Source organism: Heliangelus exortis, chromosome Z (genome assembly GCF_036169615.1).
Source record: "Heliangelus exortis chromosome Z, bHelExo1.hap1, whole genome shotgun sequence".
In the NCBI taxonomy this organism is placed as follows: domain Eukaryota; kingdom Metazoa; phylum Chordata; class Aves; order Apodiformes; family Trochilidae; genus Heliangelus; species Heliangelus exortis.
The window spans coordinates 45,366,523-45,392,060 of NC_092454.1; the positions used below are offsets into that span (position 1 = coordinate 45,366,523).

General features: G+C 38.2%; 1 protein-coding gene across 3 annotated transcripts in view; it reads right to left on the reverse strand.

The window, feature by feature from the left end:
• KDM4C (lysine demethylase 4C) overlaps positions 1-25,538 on the reverse strand; it is a 242,846-nt gene that overhangs the window by 97,115 nt on the left and 120,193 nt on the right. For all 3 annotated transcript variants that reach the window (XM_071732156.1, XM_071732155.1, XM_071732157.1), the window contains 3 exons: positions 23,771-24,009; positions 22,379-22,740; positions 19,984-20,095 (listed from right to left, as the gene is read on the reverse strand). In XM_071732156.1, the coding sequence (XP_071588257.1) occupies positions 19,984-20,095; positions 22,379-22,740; positions 23,771-24,009 (713 nt within the window). The remainder of the gene's footprint in view (positions 1-19,983; positions 20,096-22,378; positions 22,741-23,770; positions 24,010-25,538) is intronic.

Here is a 25,538-nt window from a genome sequence, read left to right on the forward strand (position 1 = left end):
ATAATATAGCTATAAAAGAACATCATTGAAGAAATAGCTGAACACAAGGAAGAAAGAAAAATATATATTGCCAGCATCACTTTTTATAGTTTTCTGAATTACTTATTTTGTAAGTTATAAGCTTAAATAAGCTTTCAGTTAAAAACTTCCTGTCCAATAATATTTTTCCTATAGCATGCAATTTTCCAAACCTGTAAAATAAATAGCTCTGAAATCTATGCCTCTAGTTCTATCTATTTAACTTTACAGAACAATTACACAAGTGGCTTCATCTTTGCTAACTTATTTATAAAATTTTCTTTGAAACTATTTTCTTTCAGGAGCTTAAACTTCCCATTATTTTAAATATTATTGTTAGAGACATGACCCTGGAGAGAATCCAGGGCTTTATAGTGCCTGCCAAAGAAAACAGAAGAGTGCCAAATGTATTGTTAAGGTTTGTAACTTAATCTTCCATATCTGTTATACACTTTTAAACAACATCCTTTGATTGCACCACTCCTTGTCACTGCTGAATAACTGACATGAGGATTGGAGTCTTCACCTTGAACCTCAGCATATTATTCTCCTCTTTAGTCAAAAATCTATCATTGGATTTCCACTCCTGGCACAAATTCTAAGGACAACAACTTGAGCTCTCTCACATAGCACTCTGGCTTCCCACTGCCTCCAGCACATTGCTGAGTTCATGACCATACTGGTTCTGCTTTTGATAAGAACAATATTTATATTAATTACATATAAACTTCACAATTTCAGTTCCCTCCTGTACCATCTTTACAAATTTTTTCCAGACTGAGGGAGTGAAAAGAATACAAGAGCCAGGAATAAGGCTGGCAGCAATCTTACAACATTTTGTTGCTTTCAAGAACTTTGTATATAAAACCTCATTCCAACTGAAGTCAGGGATAAAGTATCTTATGCAGATGCACCAGACTGCATCTTTGACAACATCCAAGAAAAATACCACTACTTTAAAATATTTATTATCCCATTTACATTATCTAGAGAGCAGTAACATCCAGCTACTGATTGCCTAGAATCAAGTCCTCCTCATTTGCGTCTTTAATAATGCTTTCTATCTCCTTTGAGGTATGACTGTCCTCTTAACACTCCTTACTGCAGTCTCTTTGCTTCTCTGCATGAACTTTGGCCCTCAAGGTCTCTGATGTGATCCTTCAATATATGTTACACCCTGCAATCTCTCACTCTTCTCCACCATTACAAGTGCAGAATCACAGCCAGGAATGGAAACACTCATTTCCATTCAGAGGGAGTTTAGTTAACCCAGTATTTCTTAAAGGAATGTTACAATAACAATACACATAAGAACAGACAGAAGGGATGTTCTTAAGGGATACAAGTGTTTTCTGATCCTCTATGGATTGTGGATTGCAGTTCTCTTCAAGAATTTCCTAGGAAATCTTGAGCTTAATTTATCATCTTTCAAAGGCTTAAAAACTAAGATCCACCTAAAGTGAGGCTTTTCACTGTACAAATGGAGAAAAAGGTGTGGTGTCTATACTGACTGAAAATTCTCAGAAGCTCCACTGTTCTAAATGGGGATAGTTCAACTACCATCACGGCCATTTTGCAGTACCCATACCCTGAAAAAAACATGGTGGAAGCATCATTTCCCAGAGTGAAAGAGATTCAAACACTGCCCTCCAAAAATTACACAGCTACTTTACAATACCAGCACTTCATGTTTCAAGAAGCACTGTGAACAAAGGTTCACTAAAAATCTTATGTACTTGCACATTTCTGAAAAGAGCCTGAGAATGCTGTCTCAGTTCTGATGACCGACTTTTGATGAACAGTAACTATGCAATGCTGCCAACCAACAACAGTTTATCATATGTGCCATTATTCGGTGAAAACTTTGCAATAAACTGGTCTGGCTCTAAGAGCAGCTAGTAATGGCTCAAGGCAGAGAATCCAAAAGATTGAGCTCAGCCAACGCAGTGATATGAAACACAATATATGTTCATGGAGAGCATTTTCTTCGTACAACACTTAAAATGGAGCTAGAGAATCTATCTTGACTTCTATGTCTGCTGTAACCTGATCAAACCACTGATGCTTCTTCACAGTTCACTGCCAGTGAGTGCACAAACAGGACTCTGTACAGGTGCACAGAAGAATGCCCTGGTCAGAACCCTGATATGCCATTCGCTTTTTTCAGCTTTTCAGCTTGAAACTTACAATCCAAATTAAGAATTAATCAAGACAAAGGTAATAAATGCATTCTTGATATTCTTTGGTAAAGAAGCAACAAATCAACCTAACTGTAGTACAGGATACATTTCAATTGCAGACAGAATACAACAAAACATGACAGCTGAACCTGCTAGCCATAATAAAGACATTCAATATACGTTTGCAGCTCTACTGACAGCACTATTCAAGAGATTGAAAACTCTCATGGATAAACACACAGGTACACTAAAAAATACTCAAAGAACCATCTTCAAAGTCTGCAGTTGATATTTGTCTGTCGCTTAATCTCCCTCTGAATCATGACACTAGATACAGTAATTATTCCCACAGCAACAAAAATTGTATCAAAAATTGAAGCCAACACTTCGGCAACAAAAATGAACAACTCCCCTTGCAGAACACTTTCTCACATAACCAGTGTTGAAGTGCAAATATTATGCTTAAGTTGAAATGTAAGTGCTACTGTGAGGAATTCAGAATTGAGTAACGATGCAGCAGACCTATAACTACCTGATTCACTTTCCTACAATCATGATCCCTCTTTTCCAGAGCCTGTTTGTCACCAAAGAATGTTACTAGTAAATAAGGCACCATGCTCAGAAGCTGACTATACAAAGTCAAATGCTTCCATGCTTCAAAGAGAAACTATGAGGACAATCCAGCACAATTTCTCAGGAGGTATTAAAATTCCATAACTATAAAAATACAGGAAAGGGTTTCTTTAACTGCAAAAATCAAAATTCTCTCATTTTCCCATGATGCCTTTACTATCAGGAAGGTGACATAGTCAAAGAACTGTATGAAATAAAAACTAAAATAACCTACACTAAAACAAACCATTTTTACATCAGAGATGTCTACACACACATATAAACTCAATTAAACTACATTTTTTAATAATAAAAAAATAGGACACTTGGATAGCAAGGAAAAATTTTAAAAAATCAAGGCTTCTACTTGCACCACTGGAAACATATACATAGACATCACCCCAAAAAACCATGGCTAGTGAAGACCAATCACCATCAGGAAACAATATTAAGTAACATAGAACCTCTACAAGTGCTCTTTTTTGTAGTTCAAAAGATGTCTGCAACTGTACATTATAAAATAAACTCAAATTTCAAACCGACCCCTGCCTTTGCAGCTGTAGATTAAACTACAAAAATCATACATAACATAAAATATCTTTCAGAAAAATTTGCATTAAATATTAAATACATCTCATGCAGGACATTTAAGGAAACCCAGTCAGAGAGTGTTGGACAAAGCACAGAATTGAGTTCTTTAGTATTGGTACTTAAATTTTATTCACAAGACTTGAGTTCTGCTAGAATGTCAGGCATTACAGTTTAAAGCCAGAAATGTCCTCGATAAGAAGCAAACCTCCAAAGCTAGAGCACATGTTTAAATCAAGTTTACTGGATACTGGATGCACTTTCAAAATACGTTCTACTTGGATTCAAACATCTTAATACACCAGAAAATGTATTACTGATTTTTGTGTGCTTTGGTAAGTAAGAACTGTGTAGAGTGGTCTTCATCCAACAAAAGTGATGTTTCTGCCTCTTATAGCCTCCCAAGCAGAGATTATCATACAAGTTTGTTAGCATGCACATTTTTCAGAACACCTATATGAGAGAAGCCTGTTTCTTGCACCGTCTATTGTTTCCAGCTGTAACTGTATCACATATGAATGCCATAATCTGAAATAGATCAATTTTAGACCCCTTCCCCCCATATACTAATGGGATGACATAACAATGCAGGATATTCCTATACAATTAAGAACATCTTTTTATTGTCAACTCCTAACAGTGGCCACGGAGCTCGATTTTCATGAATTCACTGGGGCATTTTTATTCCACTGAATGTACAATGCTTTGTTGTGCTATTACTCTACCAAATAAAATGCATTAAATATTTTTTTCCCCGAGGGGATCAACCAAATGTTCTTTCTTTTCCTAAAGAAAAGCAGAAACACTTGATGAGCCAATTAATAACCTTAAATAAATCATAACAGTTACAGGAAACCTTACAGCATCATGTAATAATTCAGTCATAGCAGTACTGATACTTTTAGATGATTAGCAATCCCAAATTGCTGATCTCTGAGGTCCCTTCCAACCCAGCCAATTCTATGATTCTATGAAATCACATACCAGCTCCTGCTCTCGTATTTGTACCCGGAAATAATGCTTATATGGGATTAATCTCTTATGTAATTTCGGATATGTCTGATCTCATTTATGTGATTATTTATATCAACCTATGTCCATTTATGCAGCTAGAGAAGTGAAACAACTCATTAAAACAAACTGTGTAGACAAAAAAGAAAATTATAGCCCAGAATGTCATTTGTCACAAAAGAAACTCCAGCTATATAAACTGTTAACTGTGCTGCTTTCCAAGAGGGTAAATGAATGAAATAAATGTTTTCACGAATGTTATTGTTTATGGCAAAGTTGCTCCAACACTCTATACTACTGCTTTGAACGGTTTTTGCTTACAAAGTTAAACACAGATTCTCAGATGGAAAACATTTGGGCCATTTGCAGAATGGGCTGTTGCCAGTATTTGCTGATTTAACCCAGCAGATGTGAAGAGCCATAGACACTAATACAGTACAATTTGCTTTTGCCAATCTCAACAGTGATTTTGCTGCTTGGGGTTATGTTCCACTGATGTTTCCTGGCTTTGTACAGCAGCATTCTCTGCTATGAAAAGCATAGCAGCATCTGTTATTTTTCAGGTAGCTGAACATAATCTCAGCCCTGGGAGGCATTATCTACACTTTCAAATGTCCCGGAGGAAATAATAATAATAATAGAAAAAAAAAAAAAAAAGAAAAAGGAACGAGGAAAAAGACTTGCAACTTCAAAACTTTATTGTTCCTGCAGTATATCAGCAAACTCCACATCAAAAATTGTGTTTCTTGTTTTCAGTAGTGAAAGCCATAGACTTCATAGCAAAATATGTAAATGCAAGCTTTTTCATTTCTTGTAATATAGAAGAAATTTAGTTTCTTGTATCGTAGTGTAAAGTAACGTCACTGTAAAGTAAGTATGCCTTTTTGTTTTGAGAGTCTAATTGCTGAACTATCAATAAATACTTCAGGTCTCTTAAATACTGGACACAAAAACAGCCAAAAAAACTAAAAACTGAATCAGAGCTGTATAGGTCAAAAAATTCTGAGTTTAAAATTTTTTTTAAAAGACAATTTGACAGAATTGAATGATGTATTAGATACTGCAATACTCTGATTTTTCTTGAGCATACTGTTAGAATCCCATAATGAATTTCACATTTGTTTTGTGATTGAAATGTATATTGCAAATACTGCACAATTCTAAATGTAATTTGTACTTGTATTGTGATTGAACTGTGTATTACAATTGCTACACTCTGCTAAATGTAATTTGTATTTCCACTGTGATTTAAGTGCATTGCTGTATCACTCTACTAAATCAAAATGCCATGTAACTTCAAGTAATTTCAAGTAAGAAATGTTTCTGTTATTTAGGAAACCCTCCACACATAGAATGTCTAAAAGAACCTGGTCATCATCTTATGCTCTGTCATTAACTAGTATTGTTGGCAGGATATTCCTGTTGCTGAGTGGTACCCATTAAAGCAGTAATGATTCCTTTGATAACAACATGCTTTCTGATTTGGTGTTAGTCACAAATAAGAACTTAGCAGAGAAAACTTGCATTATGATTACCAATGGTTAATGATAACACTGGCTACAGAATGGATCACTACCATTTTAAAGGACAGAATTATTATAAATGCCAGCAAAGGCTGGAAAAATCTCACCAGTAACTTTGAAAAGTGGGATGGGAAAACCATAACCAGGATTTTTCATGGCTAGCAGAACAAAGCCCTGATCCCATTGATATGTACAATGAATTAAAAAAACTGAAAGGTTCTAATGAGAAAAGAGAGAAAAGCAGACCTCTCATAGATTGCTGAGTATTTACTTGTCAGTAGTAGAGCAGAAGGTAGGATAAATGAACCCATACCATGCTAGAACAAGAAGGAGAACTAATTATAAAACATAACATAATACATAAGCAATGTACACAGATAATCAAGGTAAATCCTTAGACTCAAAGTTACAGCCTCAAATCATAGGGATACCCACATATGGACTATTAATTATATTTAGTCTCCTGAAAAAGACCTCAATAAAGTGATAGCCATCACATTGTGGAATAATGGCAATAATTGCTAGAAATGACCCAGACTATTTTTTGCACTACTATATTTGCACTTTTTAAGTAAAGATGGAGTGAGCCTCACTTTTCTCCCACTGGAATGCCTTTGGGTAGGTTTCAAACACTAGCCTGGATGTTGTGTACCCCTGGGAATTGTATGAAACTTTGTAGGATCTGTTTATTAGTATAAATCTCTATACACACAGTTTTGGTCTGAGACCAAATTATGCACATTTTAGCCAGGTTGGCCACACCCCAGGAAATATCTATAGAGCACTTACAGCCTAGGTATTTTGCATGTGCTTTACAGATAGTAAATTTATCACCAGTAATCAAAAGAACTTGTATACTCTTGCTTTACTAAATTCACTATTCATTTATCTGGTGGTGAAGAATCTTACTGAGCAGAAGAAACTCCAGCATGTGGTCATGATAGTTCTATTAAATACAACTGGACAGGTAGTGTGGTGTTAGCAGTGCATCCAGACCTTTGTTTCCTGGCCTACTGAAGGTGAATTGACAATCACTCAGAATCTAAGCCCAGTCACCCCCAGGTCCTCTAATATCTGAGGGTAAACTGGATTGCTAGGGGATTTATTTTCTGCCAAACTACATTACTCCTCTTTAACATAACACATACACACCAAGGAAAATGAATGATCAAGAGATAACTGGATTGATGCTGATTCTTTCCAGGGTGATGATTCAGGTGACATGAGAAGTATTATTAAAGTGTCCCATGTTAAAAATTAAACAATTAAAGCAATGGGCCTGAATAACCTGCAACCCACATAATCCTGCCCAGAGACTGGAAATATTCAGCATCGTGACAGTGAGCATACTACTAGGTACCATTAGTCAAATCCACATTTATATTATGGCTGAAACATATATTGCAATTGCTAAACTCCCCTAAACACAATTTGCACTTGCATTGTGACTGGAGGGCAGATTCTATCGCTCTGCTAAAACAAAATCCCATGTAAAATTCATGTAATTTTAATGTAAGTCCCACGTAAATTCAATTGACTTCAGAGAAGCAAAATCTCTAGTGATAGAACAAGGAGCAATGGTTTAAAACTGGAAGAGGGGAAATTTAGATGTAGATTAGACATTAGGAAAAAATTCTTCACTGTGAGGGTGGTGAGACCCTGGAACTGGTTGCCGAGGAAAGTTGTGGCTGCACCCACCCTGAAAGGGTTCAGGCCAGGTTGAATGGGGCTTTGAACAACCTGGTTTAGTGGTAGGTGTCCCTACCCACAGCAGGGAGCTGAGACAGATTCGTTTAAAAGCCCCTTCCAACTGAAAGCATTCTATGATTCTATTTTGTACTGAAATTTTTGCATGTGGAATATCTAAAGAGACTTTGTCAGACTGTACTGGACCCCAGCTTTTTCCTCTAAGAAATGACAAAGTAACGAAAATCAATTTAATTTACATTCCTCTGCTGATGATACACTAATTTTGAGAAAGGTCAGAGGACTCATGGTATAGAGAAGCATTTTACATAATCTGTAAAACTAGTCTTACACAACTAGTGTTTACATTTTATAAACCTTTTTTTTTTTTTTTTCACTAATTTTTGCAACAAGATCATTCTCTATTTCAAACAGTGGGCCATGAAAGTACTTGATAAATATAAAGGCTAAAAATTAATCTTTCATCCATAGAACTCTCTAAGTATCTACCCAAGTTTTTTGTGATTAAGGAATGACAAACTGAGCCTTAAACTGTCAAAGATGTCTACTAATTCTGGCTATATAGGCTGAAGCACAAACTGCAGATTCTTACTGATTCTAAGAAATATGAACTACTTCATAACTCCAGAAATAGACACATGTCTGGAAACGGAGCTCAGAGGTGACCCACTAGTGAAGCAACTGTATTTAAAATGTGGACAGGAGGCCAAAGGGAAGGAGATGTTTTTCTATCTGTAAGAAATGCCAACACAATACATGTATAGCATATTTGTCAACTTATTTTCAATTTATAGACAAATATATATAAGTACATTATAGCAAATACAGTAATTTCACTTGTCTTTATACTGTGCAATTTTAAAGAATAGCTACTGTATTTAGACTTAAGTTGAAAAAGTCATCTTAGCAAAATTGAAATAGGGCCTAGAGAAAACATGCTGGAATTTACCACACAGCATATCAGCAAAAAATGTAGCTGTCAGTGCAAAGCCAGTACAAGAATAGGCTACAAGCTAAAGACTGTCACATACCTGTGCTCTTGTAAAGCTTTAATTTGCAGCACTGTTAAAGACTTACTACCAGATGCTTTCTCAATTCCATTACCCTCCCCCATAACTTTTTACTGCTTTTACTGAACAAAATTTTTACCTCACATTCCAATTCAATTGCCTTGTAGTCACTGTATTTACCAGCTAGAAGATTCGATCACATAGCTAAAATTCGTTTGGACTTTTTAGGAACTGCTACTGCAATCCACACACATGCTTATGGATTTGCTCATGAAACAATACAGTTTGCCATACAGTTTCAAGCTCATTTAGGCTAAAAAACTGCAAGTATAGAATAAGTATTTCAATTTAAATTTATTTCACATAATTAAGGATTGCACTAAACCTGCAGGTCTACTCATGTATGTATTTATCACAATATTTAATATATATGATGTCAACCATGTAAAATACGTGTAGCATAAAGGATTCAATGCAATACATAAGCTAGCACTTACTGTTTTCTGAAACACTCAACAATACTCATCCAACCTACTTGTCAGAATATGCACCTGTATGAAAGTGGAAAAATAGAGGAAATTTTCACCCAATGTTCAACCATCTCTTGCCTCTCAATACAAAGGATCACTGAGATATGGCAGAATTATTTGGTACTTATTCTTTATTTGATAAATTTAAATGTATCTTCATTGACCATACCTGTTGAGCACTATCCAGGCAAATAAGTAGACTATAAGAATATTCTACTATATAAGAATATACATAAGAATATAAGAAATGTTACAGAGCAGATACCCCAACATGCTCTCCTTCTAAGCAGCTATAGAGACACAAAAAAACCCAGTGCTAAGTGGGGAAAATATTTTATGGCTACTTTGTATCTCTCAGGCAGCAAGCCTACTTCACACCACTGCAGTATGAGTGACTCTGGACCAAACACAAGTGAAATTGAGAAACCAGGTTACTTAACTCTTTACAGTTCAGAATTTGTTGAAGTTCTTCACTGAGTCAAGGCCGTGAGGAGTTACTTATCTTCATATATTAAGTATGGAAGAAGCAAGACAGAAAGACTTGATCACAGGTATAAATTCTCATTACAAATCAGTGCCTGAATGGGAATTATAAATTCATAGTTTCAGGCTGCACTCCCTGCACAGATCACTAAAACAAATATCCCATAAACACTACTTACAAAAGTCAACAATTGCATTCAACCTCCCTCAAGGATGAATTTCTTAGGGATAATTACTTTGTACATAAAAAAAAAAAAAATTTAAAAAATTAGTTAAACACACCTGTCATCCAAGAAAAAGCATTTAGTAAAACCCCATTGGCATTAGTATCAAGTCACTTCCAATACTGATGGTTTAAGAAAAAAAAGCTTCAGATTTTGACAAAAGCAATGATAACACTAAAGGGTAGATTTTTTTTTTTTAGAAAAAAAATACTGCTGTAATATCTTGGAACTAGGATAATTTATTAGGCAATCCTCTGTATTAATGCCCCATGCTCATTAAATGCAAGTCATATGTTCACTTTCTGTGTTTCTTTTTGGACTGTAACTATAAAGTGGAAGCTCATCAAATAATCTTACAGAAAAAACATCTGTCTCCTTGTCAAATGTCATATCCAGTTTACCTACTAATTCCACAGCCACTCTTAAGACTATGGAGAGGCTGCAGTAATCCAATAGGAACACCATTTTCATTTTTGCACACTTGATAGTGAGAAATTATAGATGCCTCTGTATCTAAAACTACAGTTCCATCCACTCCTTTAAGAGGTAAAATGTTTTATTTTAAAGCTAAGAAAGCTGTGCAATTTCTTACAAGTTTCATCTAGAGGACAATGAGTCTTAATGATCACTACTTATACCACTGCCCAGAAAATAAAACATAAATGTTAGAGAAACAGGTTTGTGTTCCCCTCTTGAATCAAAATAACAGCTACTCCTGGGTCCTGGCATTTGTAGGAGTCCCCTCCAAAGCAGATAAGTGCTTGTGAAAGATGCCAAGGAACAAAAGCCAGTGTCAATAATCACAGGCAACATTTCATGCCATTTCTGGAGTTCAGCTGCTAGCCCCAGAAGGCTGAGAAGATTACTGGACATTAAGGGAAGGGTTATAGTTGTGTCTCCATTTAGTGGTCAGGGCAAAACAAAACTCAGAGACCACAATTGCTCTGTTACTCCCACTGTACCAGGGAAGATAAAAGGGGAATAAGGAAGAGAGACTTAAGGGCTGAAAGTTAAAACAAGGACAGGTTTACTGGCACGGGGAAGGGCCTGTAACACGTGGGATATTAACTAAAAATATACAAAATTCAGAAATTTACAAAACCCTATCTCAGTGCTTGTTGATGTAAGGGTGCACCTGCAGGTACTGAGGGAACTGGCTGAAGTGATTGCTAGACCACTCTTCATCGAATTTGGTAAGTCATGGGGAACAGGAGAGGTGCCTGAGGACTGGAGGAAAGCAAATAATAGCACCTTGGAATCTTTCAGGTTTGGAACGACCCTTGGGATCATTGAGCCCAACCATCATTGCTCTCTACAAAGTTCCCCCCTAAACCATATCCCCCAACACCACATCTAAATGATGCTTAAACATATTCAGGGATGGTAACTCAACCATCTCCCTGGGAAACCTGTTCCAGTGTCTGACCACTCTTTCTGTGAATTTTTTTTCCTAATGTCCAGACCAAACCCACCCTGTTGCAGCTTGAATCTTTAGTTAGCTGTGAGAAGAGACCAACACCAACCTCTCCACAACGCCCTTTCAGGTAGTTACGGAGAGTGAAGCCTCCCCTCATTCTCCTCTTCCTCAAACTAAACAGTCCCAGCTCCCTCAATTGTTCTTCGTAAGATTTATTCTCCAGGCCCTTCACCACCTTCGTTCCCCTCCTCTGCACTCTCTCCAGCACTTTGATATCTAATTTTGAGGAGCCCAAAACTGGACACAATACTCAAGTTGTGCCCTCACCAGTGCTGAGTATGTGGGGGCAGTCACCTTCCTATTGCTGCTGGCCACATTTCTTCTAATACAAGCCAGGATGCCATTGGCTTTCTTAGCCACCAGGGCACACTGATGGCTCATGTTCAGCCACTTCTCAATTAGAACCCCCAGGTCCTTTTCCACCTGGCAGCTTTCCAGCCACACCTCCCCAGGCCTGTAGCATTGCATGGGGTTGTTGTGGCCCAAGTGCAGGACCCAGCACTTGGCCTTGCTGCAGCTCATACTGTTGACATTGGCTCACCAATCCTGACTCCCTGTAGTGCCTTCCTATCCTCATGCAAATAAACACTCCTGTCTAACTCGATGTTACCTGAAAACTTATTGATTCTACACTATGTCCTTATCAAGATGACCAAGATGTTAAACAAAAATGGTCCCAACGTTGAGCCCTGAGGAACACCACTCGTGACCAGCCACCAGCTGGATTTAATTCCATTGATCACCACTCTTTTGGCCCTTCCACCCAGCCAGTGCTTTATCCAACAGACCGCATGCTCATCCAGGCTATGAGCAGCCAGTTTTTCCACAAGAATTCTATGGGGAACAGTGTCAAATGCTTTCTGGAAGTCTAGATAGACAATAGCCATTGACCTTCCCTTGTCCAATAGCTGGGTTATCTTGTCACAGAAGGAAATCAGGTTTGTCAGGCAGGACCTGCCTTTCATTAACCCATGCTGACTGGGCCTGATCCCTTGGTTGCCCTCTGTATGGCTTGCAATGATGATCCAACTCCATGACCTTCCCTGATACCAAGGTCAGATTGATAGGTCTGTAGTTTCCTGGAGCCTTCTTCCTGCCTTTTGTCTGGATGGGTGTTAAATTTGCTACCCTCTAGTTCATTGGGACCTCCCCAGTTATCCAGCATTTCAAGTAAATAATGGAAAGTGTCTTGGCAAGCACACAGCACATCTGCCAACTCTTTCAACACCTTTGGCTGTAACCCATCCCATCCCAGACTTGTGTGTGTCCACGTGGTTTAGCAGGTCACTAACCACTTCTTCTTTAACTGTGATGACCTCATTCTCCATCCCTTTGCTGAATCCTAGCTCATGTGGCTTGCGTGCCCAGGGAACAGCTAGTTCCACTGCTAAAGGCTGAGGCAAAGTAGGCATTGAGCATCCATCTCAAGTGCTGCATCCTTTGTTAGTGTGTTTCCCTCTGCATCCAATAAAGGATGGAGATTTTCCCTAATCTTCCTTTTGTTGTTAATGAATTTATAGAAACATAATCTATTACCCCTAACAGCTCTAGCAGAGGTTGTGCTTTGGCTCTCATAATTTTCTCCCTGCATAGTTTCATGACATTTTTATAGAATTCATGAGAGACCTGCCCCCTCCTTCAAAGGTCATAGACTCTTCTTTTGTTCTTGAGATCCAGCCCAAGGTCCCTATTTAGCCAGGCCAGTCTCCTTCCCTGATTACTTTTCTTCAGCACACTGGGACAGCTTGATCCTGTGCCTTTAAGACTTCTTTTTTGAAGGATGTCCAGCATTCATGGACTCCTGTGTCCCTCAGGGAAGCCTCCCAAGGGACTTTGTCAATCAATCTTCTGAACAGGTCAAAGTTTGCCTTCTTGAAGCGTAAGGTGGCAGCTTTACTAACCCCTCTCCTTTTTTCTCCAAGGATCAAAAACTCGATCATCTCATGATCACTGGGCCCTAGACAGCCCCCAACCTTTACTTTCCCCACAGGTTCTTCCCTGTTCACAAGAAGCAGGTCCAGAAGGGCACCTTCCCTGGTCAGCTCACTTACCAGCTGAGTGAGGAAGTTATCCTCCACACATTCCAGGAACCTCTTGGATAGTTCCCTCTCTGCTGTGTTGTACTCCCAGCATATACCCAGGAGGTTTAAGTCTCCCACAAGATCAACAGCAAGTGCCCATGAAATTTCTCCCAGCTGCTTATAGAAAGCTTCATCCACCTTGCTGCTTTGGTTGGGAGGTCTATAGCAGAGTCCCACAGTGATATCAGCTTTACTGGCCCTTAACCTAATCCAAACACTCTCAACCCCATCATCACTATACTTGATTTCTGAGCTCTCATAGAATTCTCTAACACACAGGGCCACCCCACTGCCCCTCCTTCCCTGTCTATCCCTCCTGAAGAGCTTGTAGCCACCAATTGTGGCACTTCAGTCATGTGACATATATATTTCTGTGACAGCCACTATGCCAGAGCTTTCCCGGTGCATCACAGCTTCAAGCTCCCCTTTTGTTGCTCATACTGTATGCGTATGGATGCACTTCAGATGAGCTAATGATTCCAACACCTTTTTGTGAGTGTTGGCCCCACTTCCTACCTGGCTTTTTTCAGGTGCTTCCATGATTTCTGAAGGTCTAAACCTTCACTCTACTGAAATGACAGAGTGAGAGTCCTCCCTAGTCCACCATCCTTCATGCCCTTGGGCTTATTCCTAACAGGTCCTGTTATATCCCCTTCTGCCTTCATATCTATTTTAAAGCCTTGTCAATGAGTCCTTCTAACTCTTGCCCCAAAATGTTTACCCCCTCAGAGACAGGTGCATCCTATCTGCCATTAGCAGGCCAGGTGTCTCTTAAAGCAGACCATGACCAAAAACCCCAAAGCCCTGCTGATAACACCAGTTACATAGCCATGCACTGATCTGGAGGCTCCTCGTGTTTATCCCCTCATCCTTTCTTACAACAGGGATGGAGGCAAACAGTACGTACACTCCAGATGCCCTAAGCAGCAGTCCAAGGGCCCTTGCACACCTTGTAACAATCTCATTACTACCAACCTGAAAAAACAGTAATGGATAGTAATCTCAGGCTTTTAACTAGGGCAGGGAGGTTGTTTTGTACATCCTTGATCCTGGCACCAGGGAAGCATCAAACCTCCCTATGCAGCAAGTCTGGTCTATGTATCAGACCTTCTGCTCCCTGCAGAATTGAGTCCCCTACAACAAGGACCCATCTTTCTTTCTTTAGTGAAGATGTTTTGATCGGGGTGGGGGGGGAGGGTCTGGCTACACCTCGATGACACCTCCAAGTTAGGAGAATATTTGTTCTCACCATTATCCTGTCCCACTTGCAAGGCACTGTACCTGTTACTCAGTGACATCTGGTGGGAAGGTGTAGTTGTTGGGCAGACTCTCTTGCCTTGCCTCTTGCACCAGGCAGGAACATTTTGCTATTGCAAGCAGTAGCAAGAGTCTTGCAAGAGTCCGCAGTAGCAGGGGCTTTCTCTGCCTACTGGGTTTCTGTCTTGGGAGAGAGGGTTCAACTCCAAGCACCTATTTCCCTCTCACATTCCCTAATGGTAGTTAGCCTGCCTACCTCCTCCTGGAGCTCCATTACTAGGTGGTAGAGTTCCTCTACCTGGTCACACCTCCCACAGGCATGCTCACCACTACCATCTGGTGTGTGAGCAGGGCACATCCTGCAGCCTCACACCTGGGTGCTGGCATTTTCCCAGAAGAGCTCAGTCTGGGAAGCTGCATCAGCCCTAGAGTGTATGGAGCTTAGAGGCACCATTGCCTTCTCTTAGGTGGATACTGTTGTCAGCTTGGTGAGTTAGCAGGCTAACAGAAGCCTTGACAGAAGGATGACCATGAGCCAACAATGTGCCCTTGTGGACAAGAAGGCCAATGGCATCCTGGGGTGCAGTAGAAGGGGATGGTTGGTAGGTGGAGAGTTTCTCCTCCTCCTCTACTCTGCCCTGGTAAGGCCACATCTGGAATATTGTGTCCAGTTCTGGGACCCTTGCTTCAGGAAGGACTGGGAACTGCTTGAGAGTCCAGTGCAGAGAAACCAAGATGCCGAAGGGAGTGGAACATCTCTCTTATGAGGAAAGGCTGAGGGAACTGGGTCTCTTCAGCTCGGAGAAGAGGAGAATGAGGGGTGACCTGGATAATGTTCTCTTCTGAATTTTATTTAAACTATGTACAAAGAAATAATACTGAATTAAGCTTGAAGCAACAGGAAATTTTAGTCAACTTGAACTTAAAAGCAGCTGTAATGTTGCATGCCCAAATATTGCTGGAAAGAAGTCTCTGGGACCAATCAATGTGGAGCCAAAGTCAGTATGCTTTCTCCTGCTGAATTTACTTTTTTATTCCTGAAGTAAGCAGAACTACAGCTGCATTAAATACAAAAGATTGTAAGTACCATAAGCTAACACACCACACTGAGCATAAGACATGGATTCATTACATAAAAATTATTAGTATCCTGAGTGTGCCATACAGCTCACACTGTATCACTGCACTTATTTTTCTACACTGGCAGCCTGAGCTGTAATTTCTGGGATTGACATACCAGTTCCCAGTATTTCTCATTGCTTATTCCTGTAGGCATTAATGCCACAAAACCAATCATAATAAGGGAGGCTCTGAAGTCAGACATACACAGAGAAGGGCTTCAGGGAAAGTGAAAAAAAAATTTAATACCAATAGAGCACAAACAATTAACCTAATAATTTTTCTGTAGAGGAAACATTCAGATCATAATGAAACATACACAGAAAGAAGCACATGCAATGATAAAAAGAAAAACACAAAACTTAATGTCCACATGACCCTGTCAAAAAAAAACCCTCAAATTTCTACTAAAGAACTCTATTAATAATGATCAGAGAAATCACAGAAAGTTAGGGGCTGGAGGGGACCCTGAGTCCAAGCCCCCTGCCAGAGCAGGGTCACCTACAGGAGGTCACACAGGAACACCCACACAGGTGGGCTTTGAATATCTCCAGGGAAGGAGAGTCCAAAGCCCCCCTGGGCAGCCTGTGACAGTGCCCTGTCACCCTGTCTGTGGATGCAGAACCTTTATAAAGAGAAGCATGGTCATTAGTACATTGATACTGATTACTCCCCTGATACCCAACAACAAACATTGTTGAACGTGATCAAAGAACTCTCCTTTGACTGGCACTCATCTAGCCACAGACCTTTAACTTGCATGTCAGCATGTGCCAGGGAAGTTAATGAGACTTCAGTTTGCCAATCTCCCTCAGCACTTCTTCCGTCTCCACCTTGCCTGCAAACATTCTTCTCAGCCAAAATCTACTGTCTCCTCTAGTGTTCTCAAAAAAGCTTGGTGCTAAATTAGATCACAGTAAGAGACAGACACCTGACAACAATATCAAATTCCAGTTCCAGCTAGGAAATACTAATAACTGCCTTGTCCAGTAAACCTCTTAATTACTTCCTTAAATCAATAATCAGACATATGCTTACTAGTTACTCGAAATGAATCTAAGACAACATTATCATTCGTGACAAAAATAACACCCTTTTGTACCAGTTGGACAGTCATCAGGTAAAGAGGTATTTCAATTCTATTATGATACTTTCATATAAAATTCAGACTCCAGGTACTTAAAAAACTACTGGGTAAAACAGCAAACAAAGAGCAGAATTCTTGAGATTAACAAACAAGTGTCATCACATCACCATTATATTTAGCAATATAATATAATATAATATAATATAATATAATAAATATCCTTGCTTAAATAGGAAATTTTCACTATTTTAACTATAACATTGAAAGAGCATCAGCAGGCAAAAGGAATATTATCTCTAATTAAAAAAGAGCAATTTCCCTGCAACATACCACATATTTAAATCTTTAATTACTTTCCTAGATGAATCTTAATATTATTATCATCCTTTTTGTGCAAATTACCATAACATTTTCTGAAATATGCTCTGTCTAGCCCTCAAGGCATCCAAACATATCCATGTATGATAGAGATCATAGGCCTAAGCTGTCTCTAATTTCAGAAAGATGCTTAACAACTAATTGAAATATCATGCCTGGTAAAACTGAGGCTCCAGTAAAAAAGAGAGGGAGACTAGCGAGATAGAAGAAACAAACTGACAACTCCAAGCTTGTAACAAAGTGGGAGAGGTGCCAAAGAAGAACCAGGTAAACTTAAAACACTCAGTGAAATAATACCTAAATCAGTGCTTACTGAAAGCATCATAATACTTAATTACAAGAACAAGAACCAATTAACAGCCATGCTGTCTCTGAAGTTTATCTGTAACTGTAAAGAAAGCTACTGTTGACTAGAAGTAATAGAATCATAGAATCATAGAGTAGTTTGGGTTGGAAGGGACTTTAAAGATCATCTAGTTCCAACCTCCCTTCCATGGGCAGGGATGCCTCCCACTAGTCCAGGTTGCTCAAGGCCCCATCCAGTATGGCCTTGAACTTTTCCAGGGAGGGGGCAGCCACAATTTCTTTGGGCAACCTGTTCCAGCAACTCACCACCCTCACAGTGAAGAATTTCTTTTCTATTGCTTAACCTAAATATCCTCTTGTCAAGTTTTAAACTATCGTCCTATACATACGTGCAAAATGTCTTAAACTGCTTTCTTGTAGGTCCCCTTCTAAACAAGGTGAGGACAAAAAAAAATTAAAAAAAAAAAAAAAAAAAATCGAAGTTCATCAATACTCTTCTATCACTTAAAGTCTTAAAAAAAGAGCTTATCACTTAAAGCATAAAAAAAGAGCTCCAAGCAAAATGTTGATATAAGGCACAGAGAAACACAGAAGCACACAGCAAAGTTGGAATCACAGCTATAGGCACAGGTACAGTATCAGCTCTATGCTACTCAATACCAATCGTCTAAGGAAATGTGAGGACCAACCTCCAGTTCTGCTAACTGAAGAGATACTGGAGAGTAGTATCTGAAAAACCTGTGTGTTACAGAACTAAAATGCTAAAACAATATGAAAAAGGACTGTATATGTTTTCCATTTTGATGGACAGGTTTACTGCAGAATCTGATAAGCTTCACAAGCCATATTTGATAGAATAAAATAGCTTTATTCATCAACTTTAGTCAGCTGCATATGTGATTGCTGGGTAAAGGAGATTTATTTTCTCTACTTACTTCAATGAAGCCAATCCATATCTCTGGCAAACTCCTCAGCTTTTTCTTCCTGCCTGTGCAAGAGGGGGGAGGTCTCTAAAATGAAGGCGCTCCCAAGTAAGCTCCCAAAAAGAGCACCCGAGAAGTTCTGAGTATTTTTTGTATTTTCTCGATCACTGTGGTATATAGTTACTGAGCAATAAATTCCATGGCTGCCAAATTATTTACTTGTTTACTTTGCACAGAACTCTGTTCTATTTATCACTGTTGTTTCTCAACATTATGCTTCCATGCGTCTTTTTCTTAATTTCTCCTTGGCTCTATTACTTGAAGTGCCTGAAGGTACCATACACTATAAAATAGCATGCATAACTGCAATCTGTACTGAAGATCTGGTGGAGTATACTCAAAGTAATTGCCTAACATTACACTTCTTATTTATGCATTTAAGCTAAACAATGGAATTTTGTGGTCATTACAGAGCATTCAAATTAAAAAAAAAAAAAAAAAAAAAAAAAGAAAAAAAAAGAAAAAAAGCAAAACATTACTTAAATTACCAAGCCACAAGCTTAGTCATAAACGTTCCCAGGAAGGCCATTTACCCTGCTTCAGGTTGTTTTATGACACTTAAAAGTAAGCAGAAATGAGCTCCAAGAAAATTTCTCAAGAACTGTTCAGCAGGGGAAATAGAAAGGAAACCTTTTTGATGCTTTATAATACACAAATTTTATTTTCATTACATCTAAAAAAAGAACTAGGCCTTTCCACCTCTCTTTTAGTTTGTGAAAATACAGTACTTACTACTCACTAGTGGCAAACCTAGACTACTAAGATATAGTTAGAAGCATATAGAGAGAATTAAGACACATAGATTACTGTTTTAAATTAATAGACTAAAACTGAATTATCAAAGAGATTATCAGAGAGATGTTCATTCTTTCCATATGCAAAAGCTGGGAAATAAGACATATGTAAAGTCTCTTGATAAGCTTTTGAAGATAACCAGAAGCCTGTAGCCTTTTTTTTGAATGAGAGCGACAGCATTTTAAGACACTGACTCCCCAACATCCAGTATCTATCAAGAAACAGAACTAGGAAAAAGTATCTTTAAAGTAGTGTAGAGTACTATAGCTTACACCTAAGATCTGTATTCAAAGGCTTGTTAAGTCACATTTATCTGTATTGACACAACTAAAAAATTATTCTTAAAACTGCTGTGAGTTCTAACAAGGCATATTTGATTGGTGAATATAATTGTTTTAAACAACACCATATTGTTCTGAGCTTTTTGCAAAGACAGAACCAATACTTTTCAAAGAATTTGAGTGAAAATGGGCAAGTACATGATCTCTCTGTAAATTCAGATGCCATGCAGAAAGAAATTATTTCATCTTGGGTGGTTTTGAAAATGCCTGTGTATATTGTTTCATGAAGAGAGAAAAATACCATCAGAAAAAGTTATTAAATAGCACACTTACCTTCATCACTTGCTGCTTGCTGTTTAACCAAACTCATTGGAGACCTAGCTGGGGGTTTATTTAGTGGATGACGCCAACTTTTAGATATTTTCCTTCTTTCAACTTCCACTGACTGAAAAGGAAGAAACCACAACTACTTTAGAGTGTAATTCTGGAAAGTTAATTTTCATTAATAAAAACATTTTTCTGTGAACTAGGATAGATGTCTATTCTGTAAATACTACCTGGGTACCTGAAGCACCTTCAGTGTAACAATAAAACTTCTGTCTTTGGTAATTAAGAAAGAACAATCCTTGTCAAACACAAATTATTTGAAATACAGGTTACTGTGGCCTTTCCCAAATTACAAATCTTAACTCCTGGTTTGCTCAGGTTATGTTTGAGAGGAAGAACAGCACAAACAATTCTGCACAACTAGAAGTACAAAACAGCAACTAACAGTGACTGGGAAAATACAACAAAAAATCCACTGACTTCATTTGTGAAAGGGTGCAAAATGCCTGAGGAAGTAAAAAAAGTTATGTGGAGTTGAGAAAAGAAATGAAGAGTCCTGATACAAGGTTAACATATTGGTCTGGGACTTAAGGAAATTCTTTCCTCCATCAAGCACACTCACACACATTCAGCTTGAAATTACCCAGATTTTCCAGACTTCAAAACCAAAACACTACAAATCTCTGAGTGCAGCTTTCATGACTTCAGATTTGAGTGCTGGTGGGGCAACCACTGAAGTAACTCAGCTGCTGCTGCTATCTGAGGGCTAAGGAGCAGAAGAAGGGCAAGCACAACTTGCAGAAGGGTGTGAAGGAGTCTCACACGACTCCTATGGAAAACAGCATTCTGCTCTGCCACACCCTGCACCTAACCTAGCAGGTTATACACATACCCCTTGACTGATTTGACAGCTGAAAACTACTACTATAAAATGGGAAGTTAATAACAATTACACCTATCTACTGTGCTAAGCAGAGGGAAGATGTGGTTAAAGCACAGGACAGGTTTATGAACTAGAAAAGTTTACCAAGCAAGTGAAAATGGAAAGAACAGACTTTTTAATTGCATCTGTACAACATACTTCTTCTCTTATAATAAAAGACATGGTACGTAATTACACTGGAGAAAGTCATATATAAATTACTGAAAGGCAGACGAAGAGATTCTCTAATACATGATGATTAAAATACTACAGTGTTTATAGTGCTTCTTATTACTATAGTGGAAGGGCTAGAACCAAGGTTGTTAAAACTCGTAACACAGCAAAAAAAATTATTTTTGCACAATTCATGACTGTGAAAGGGTCAGCATGATTCTGCTTTGGCTTCTAAAATACATTTCCCACAAATTCTGGCAATCTGGAAGTGCGACTTCCTGGACTCTCTGTCCCAAAATGGGATTGAACTCAATTCTGAAAGCTACTGTGACTGCCACCATAGCTTAATCTTTCATTATGCTTCCCAAAGTCAAAGCTGTCTACCCTTCAAAGCAGAATAGCAAGATGAAAAAAAAAACCCCTAAGTTTTGTACCAATGAAAGACCATTATTGAACCTACTATTTAAAAAAATCTAAAATCTGTTTCTTGTATTAGAGGGATCTTTTTCTTCAACTGTTTTCTTTACATGTTCTAGGCCATTTCCAAAATCCAATACCAAGTTTCAGAATCTGAAATGATACTGTCCATATTATCCTCCTATATCCTTATCTTATTAGATTCATTTTCTCCAGCTTCAATACTGTGGAGGAAAGGAAAGCAAGACAAGTCCATAAGATTTTTTTAACTATGTGAAATAATATAATGGAATGAAAGCAAACTTTTTTTAGCATCTCACTTGATGCTCCTCAGTTCTGCTTCTTCATTTGAGAAGGGCATCAGTCCAACAAATGAACTCCCATGTGCCTCCACAATCCAATGTTCTACCCTTGGACAGTCTCTCAGAAACAAGCAACTCTGCTCAAATTTTACCAGAATACTGTTGACACTCCTTAAGAGTCAGTCAATATAGCCATTTTTTCAAACACAACTACATGTACCCATCTGTAATAATTCCAATGTCATCACAAAAGCAATAATTGAAGCTGATGGCCTTGCTCATGATGGCAAGCAATGAACATATAGTCTAGTTGCTGACAGTTCAGATTCACAAAGTGAAATTACTAGATATCTATAATCAGGGGGAAAATATGTAAACAAGCAAGCTCTAGAAACATTATGCTTTTGGATCCAAATTCCGGCTCTTGCCTCAACACTTCAAAACATGTTCAAATTAGCATACCATTAAAATAATGCATATTCTTAAGTGCTTTAATGTGGATATCAGGTCTCATTAGAAACACATTTATTCTCATTTCATTAAATCAGGAGTATATTATTATAAAGATGTAATTTGCTTCACATACACTGGATGTTTTCATGCCATCTTCTTCGTCTATTTTTACAAGGGGCATTTCTCCGTGTTCCAAGCTACTTCCACAGATTTCTAGGTCGCTGGCATCATCCTCTATTGAGACATTCTCCTCTTTATCGGGGTTTTCTGCTTTAGGAGTATGTTCCTCTGATTTAAGGTATGGCACAGATGAAACACAGTGATCCTGAGATTTCAAATTCTCTTCTTTTCTACAGCTATCAGAAGCAGGAATACAGGCCACAGAATCTTCAATGGTAACGACAGGATGACTGGAATCTGTCCTGTCCTCATTTTCCATTTTTGTTTTCTCTAGTACAGGAGCAGGGCTTGAAAATGAGTCTGATTGCATGCTTCCTATAGATCAAGAATATTATTTGTTAGTAAGTCTCACTTCAGCCAATTGTATTTCACTTCATGACAAGCTGAGTTATTCAAATTCAAAGCACAGTTCAACATTTAGAAATCATTCCAAAAAAGGTAGAAGAATATACCTTTATGGAGTGTATATTTGATTGAGAAATAAATTACATGGAAATTAAATGTTTTGAGTCTGAGTTTTAACATTTAATTAGTATTTTGGTTCTGAATTCCAACAGGTCCCCATGTCACTCAAATTAATCAATATCCATGTACTCTGTTTACTCTGACAGCCCACAAGAACTTTGACTAGCTGGAAAAAATAATATGAAAAGCTGGTATACCGAAATTGGGATTCTGCATTTTTAACTATTATGGCTCGTTTTATAATGAAAATAAACAAATACTTATGGTTTATAATTAGGAAAATGTATTTCAGATAGATACCAAGAATATTTTGGAAACAGCAGCACTGGTCTAAAAATGAAAAGCAATTAGCATATTTTTTATTTAAAAATTAGCATAATGTTGTATTTCAGTGATGCTGAAGGGTGAAATTGTGCTTTAATAAAGTCCCTTATCTGCCGCTGCTTGCATGGGTTAGACAGAACAGTGGGTTAAGAGAGGTCATCCAAGAAACATGTTACTGACAAACTTTATGGCATATACCACAGCAAATTTAGCTTCATCAGCACATCCAAGGCATTAAAGAAAACAGTGCCTGTAAAGACCCTTCCCATTCTTTCAGCGTATTGACAAAATATTATCTACAAAACTTCACTCTTTAAAAAACATTTTATTAAAATAGCTTGGGTAATATTACTCTCAGCTTAGAATATTAATTTTGTCATTTTCTCATTCTAACTCAATACTAATCTTCTCTGCATAACTTTGGGAAAATAATTACAATTAAATAATTTAGTAAGCTAGTTAGGATAATATTAAGCTTTAACATTCACTGATCTAGGGTATTAGAGTATCAACAGCCTACAAGTTACATGTGAAACATAACCACTCTTTATCTCACCTGGAACCTTGACATTATCCAATAAATGTTGATCCAGCTGCATCCTACTACTGTTTTCTTCTTCCCCAGAGGGCACTCCTGTGTTTTCCAGTCTCACTTTTTTTCCAGGTTCTTCACTGACCTTGAAGCCATCAGCAGCTGCTTCAGTCGTTATGATTTCTGCACCAGCTACCAGAGCAGATACTCTCTTGTCCTCTGGAGTTTTAAGCTTTTTAGATCGAGATCTAGTGTGCTGGAAGCTGTTATAAGAGATACTGCTGTCAGAGCAGAATGTCTGTCTTGGATAAGATAAAATATCTACCAATATATATGTCCCTTTCACCTGCTTAAAGTGGTGAAAAAAACTGACAATTTTTCATCTTTTTGTGCTGACATAGTGTTTACAATTTATTAAGTGATAGATTAACAATTGATTGGATTTAACCTTATAATCTGTTATCACCATTCTATGGCAAAGTTATTAAACTGTGAAAGTAAAATAACCTTAAGTAATAGTATTACTTAACTAGGATCTAAACTAGCTTTTTAATGAATAACTCTTCTGAATCTGAAAGAGATTAACCTTTATAGAAGTAATGAAGACAGAACATTCTTAGTTGCAGTAATATCAGCTATTTTCAAACCCCAGTGCTAGTAAAACACTAGTCTGAATAGCCCTGTTTAGATATCTTAAAATTATTTTTTTATGCATTTTAACAAAAACAATAAGCCTGTGAAAGGAAAGAATTCTGACCACCAATTTTTTGAATAGCTACAATATCAAGTAAAGTACTTCATAATGCTGTGTAATTAAAAAAAAAAAAAAAAAAAAAAAAAAAAAAAGTAGAAATTAACATCTTCAGCATAAGTTTTCACACCCTCAGAAGCAGAATGGAAAAATAACAGATTAGCCTAGTTCCAAATTCAGCTATGTGACGTGAGGTGAAATTCTTATGTGCTTGATCATGTATCAGGTTTCAAAACTTGTAACATACTAGTGATAAAAAGCCAGCTACGGCAAGTAAACCAAGAGTTTTATAAAGGCCCTGCATCCTAGACTACAGACAACTCCAGAAAATGTTTTGCTGCTCCTTGCTTTTTATTCTATGCCCAAAGTTTGTCTTCCAATACTTTCTCTATAGAATCTAAATTTACAGAAAATTTAACCAAGTAAGAGTTTGGGCCTATCAGCCCACATTATAATGTATTGTAGAATCACAAGGGGTTGGGGTTAGAAGGGACCTCAAAAGATCAGGTGGTCCAAACCCCATGCCAGGGCACGGTCACCTACAGGAGGTCACAATGGTGGGCTTTGAATGTCTCCAGGGAGGGAGACTCCACAACCTCTCTGGACAGCCTCTTCCAGTGCCCCGTCACCCTCACAGTGAAAAAATTCTTCCTTATATTTATAAGGAACTAACTGTGTTCCAGTTTATAACCATTGCTCCTTGTCCTGTTGTTAGTCACCTCTGAGAAGAGCCTGGCTCTGTCCTCCTGGCACGTGCCCCTTACATATTTATAAACATTGATGAGGTCGCCCCTCATTCTCCTCCAAGTTGAAGAGTCCCAGCTCCCTCAGCCCTTCCTCGTAAGGGAGATGTTCCACTCCCTTCAGCATCTTGCTTGCTCTGTGCCAGGCTCTTTAAAACAGTTCCCCGTCCTTCTGGAACTGAGGGGCCCAGAACTGGACACAATATTCCAGATGTGGCCCCACCAGGGCAGAGTAGAGGGGGAGGGGAACGTCTCCCAAACTACTAACCATCCCAACATAACCCATGGATTTATGGAT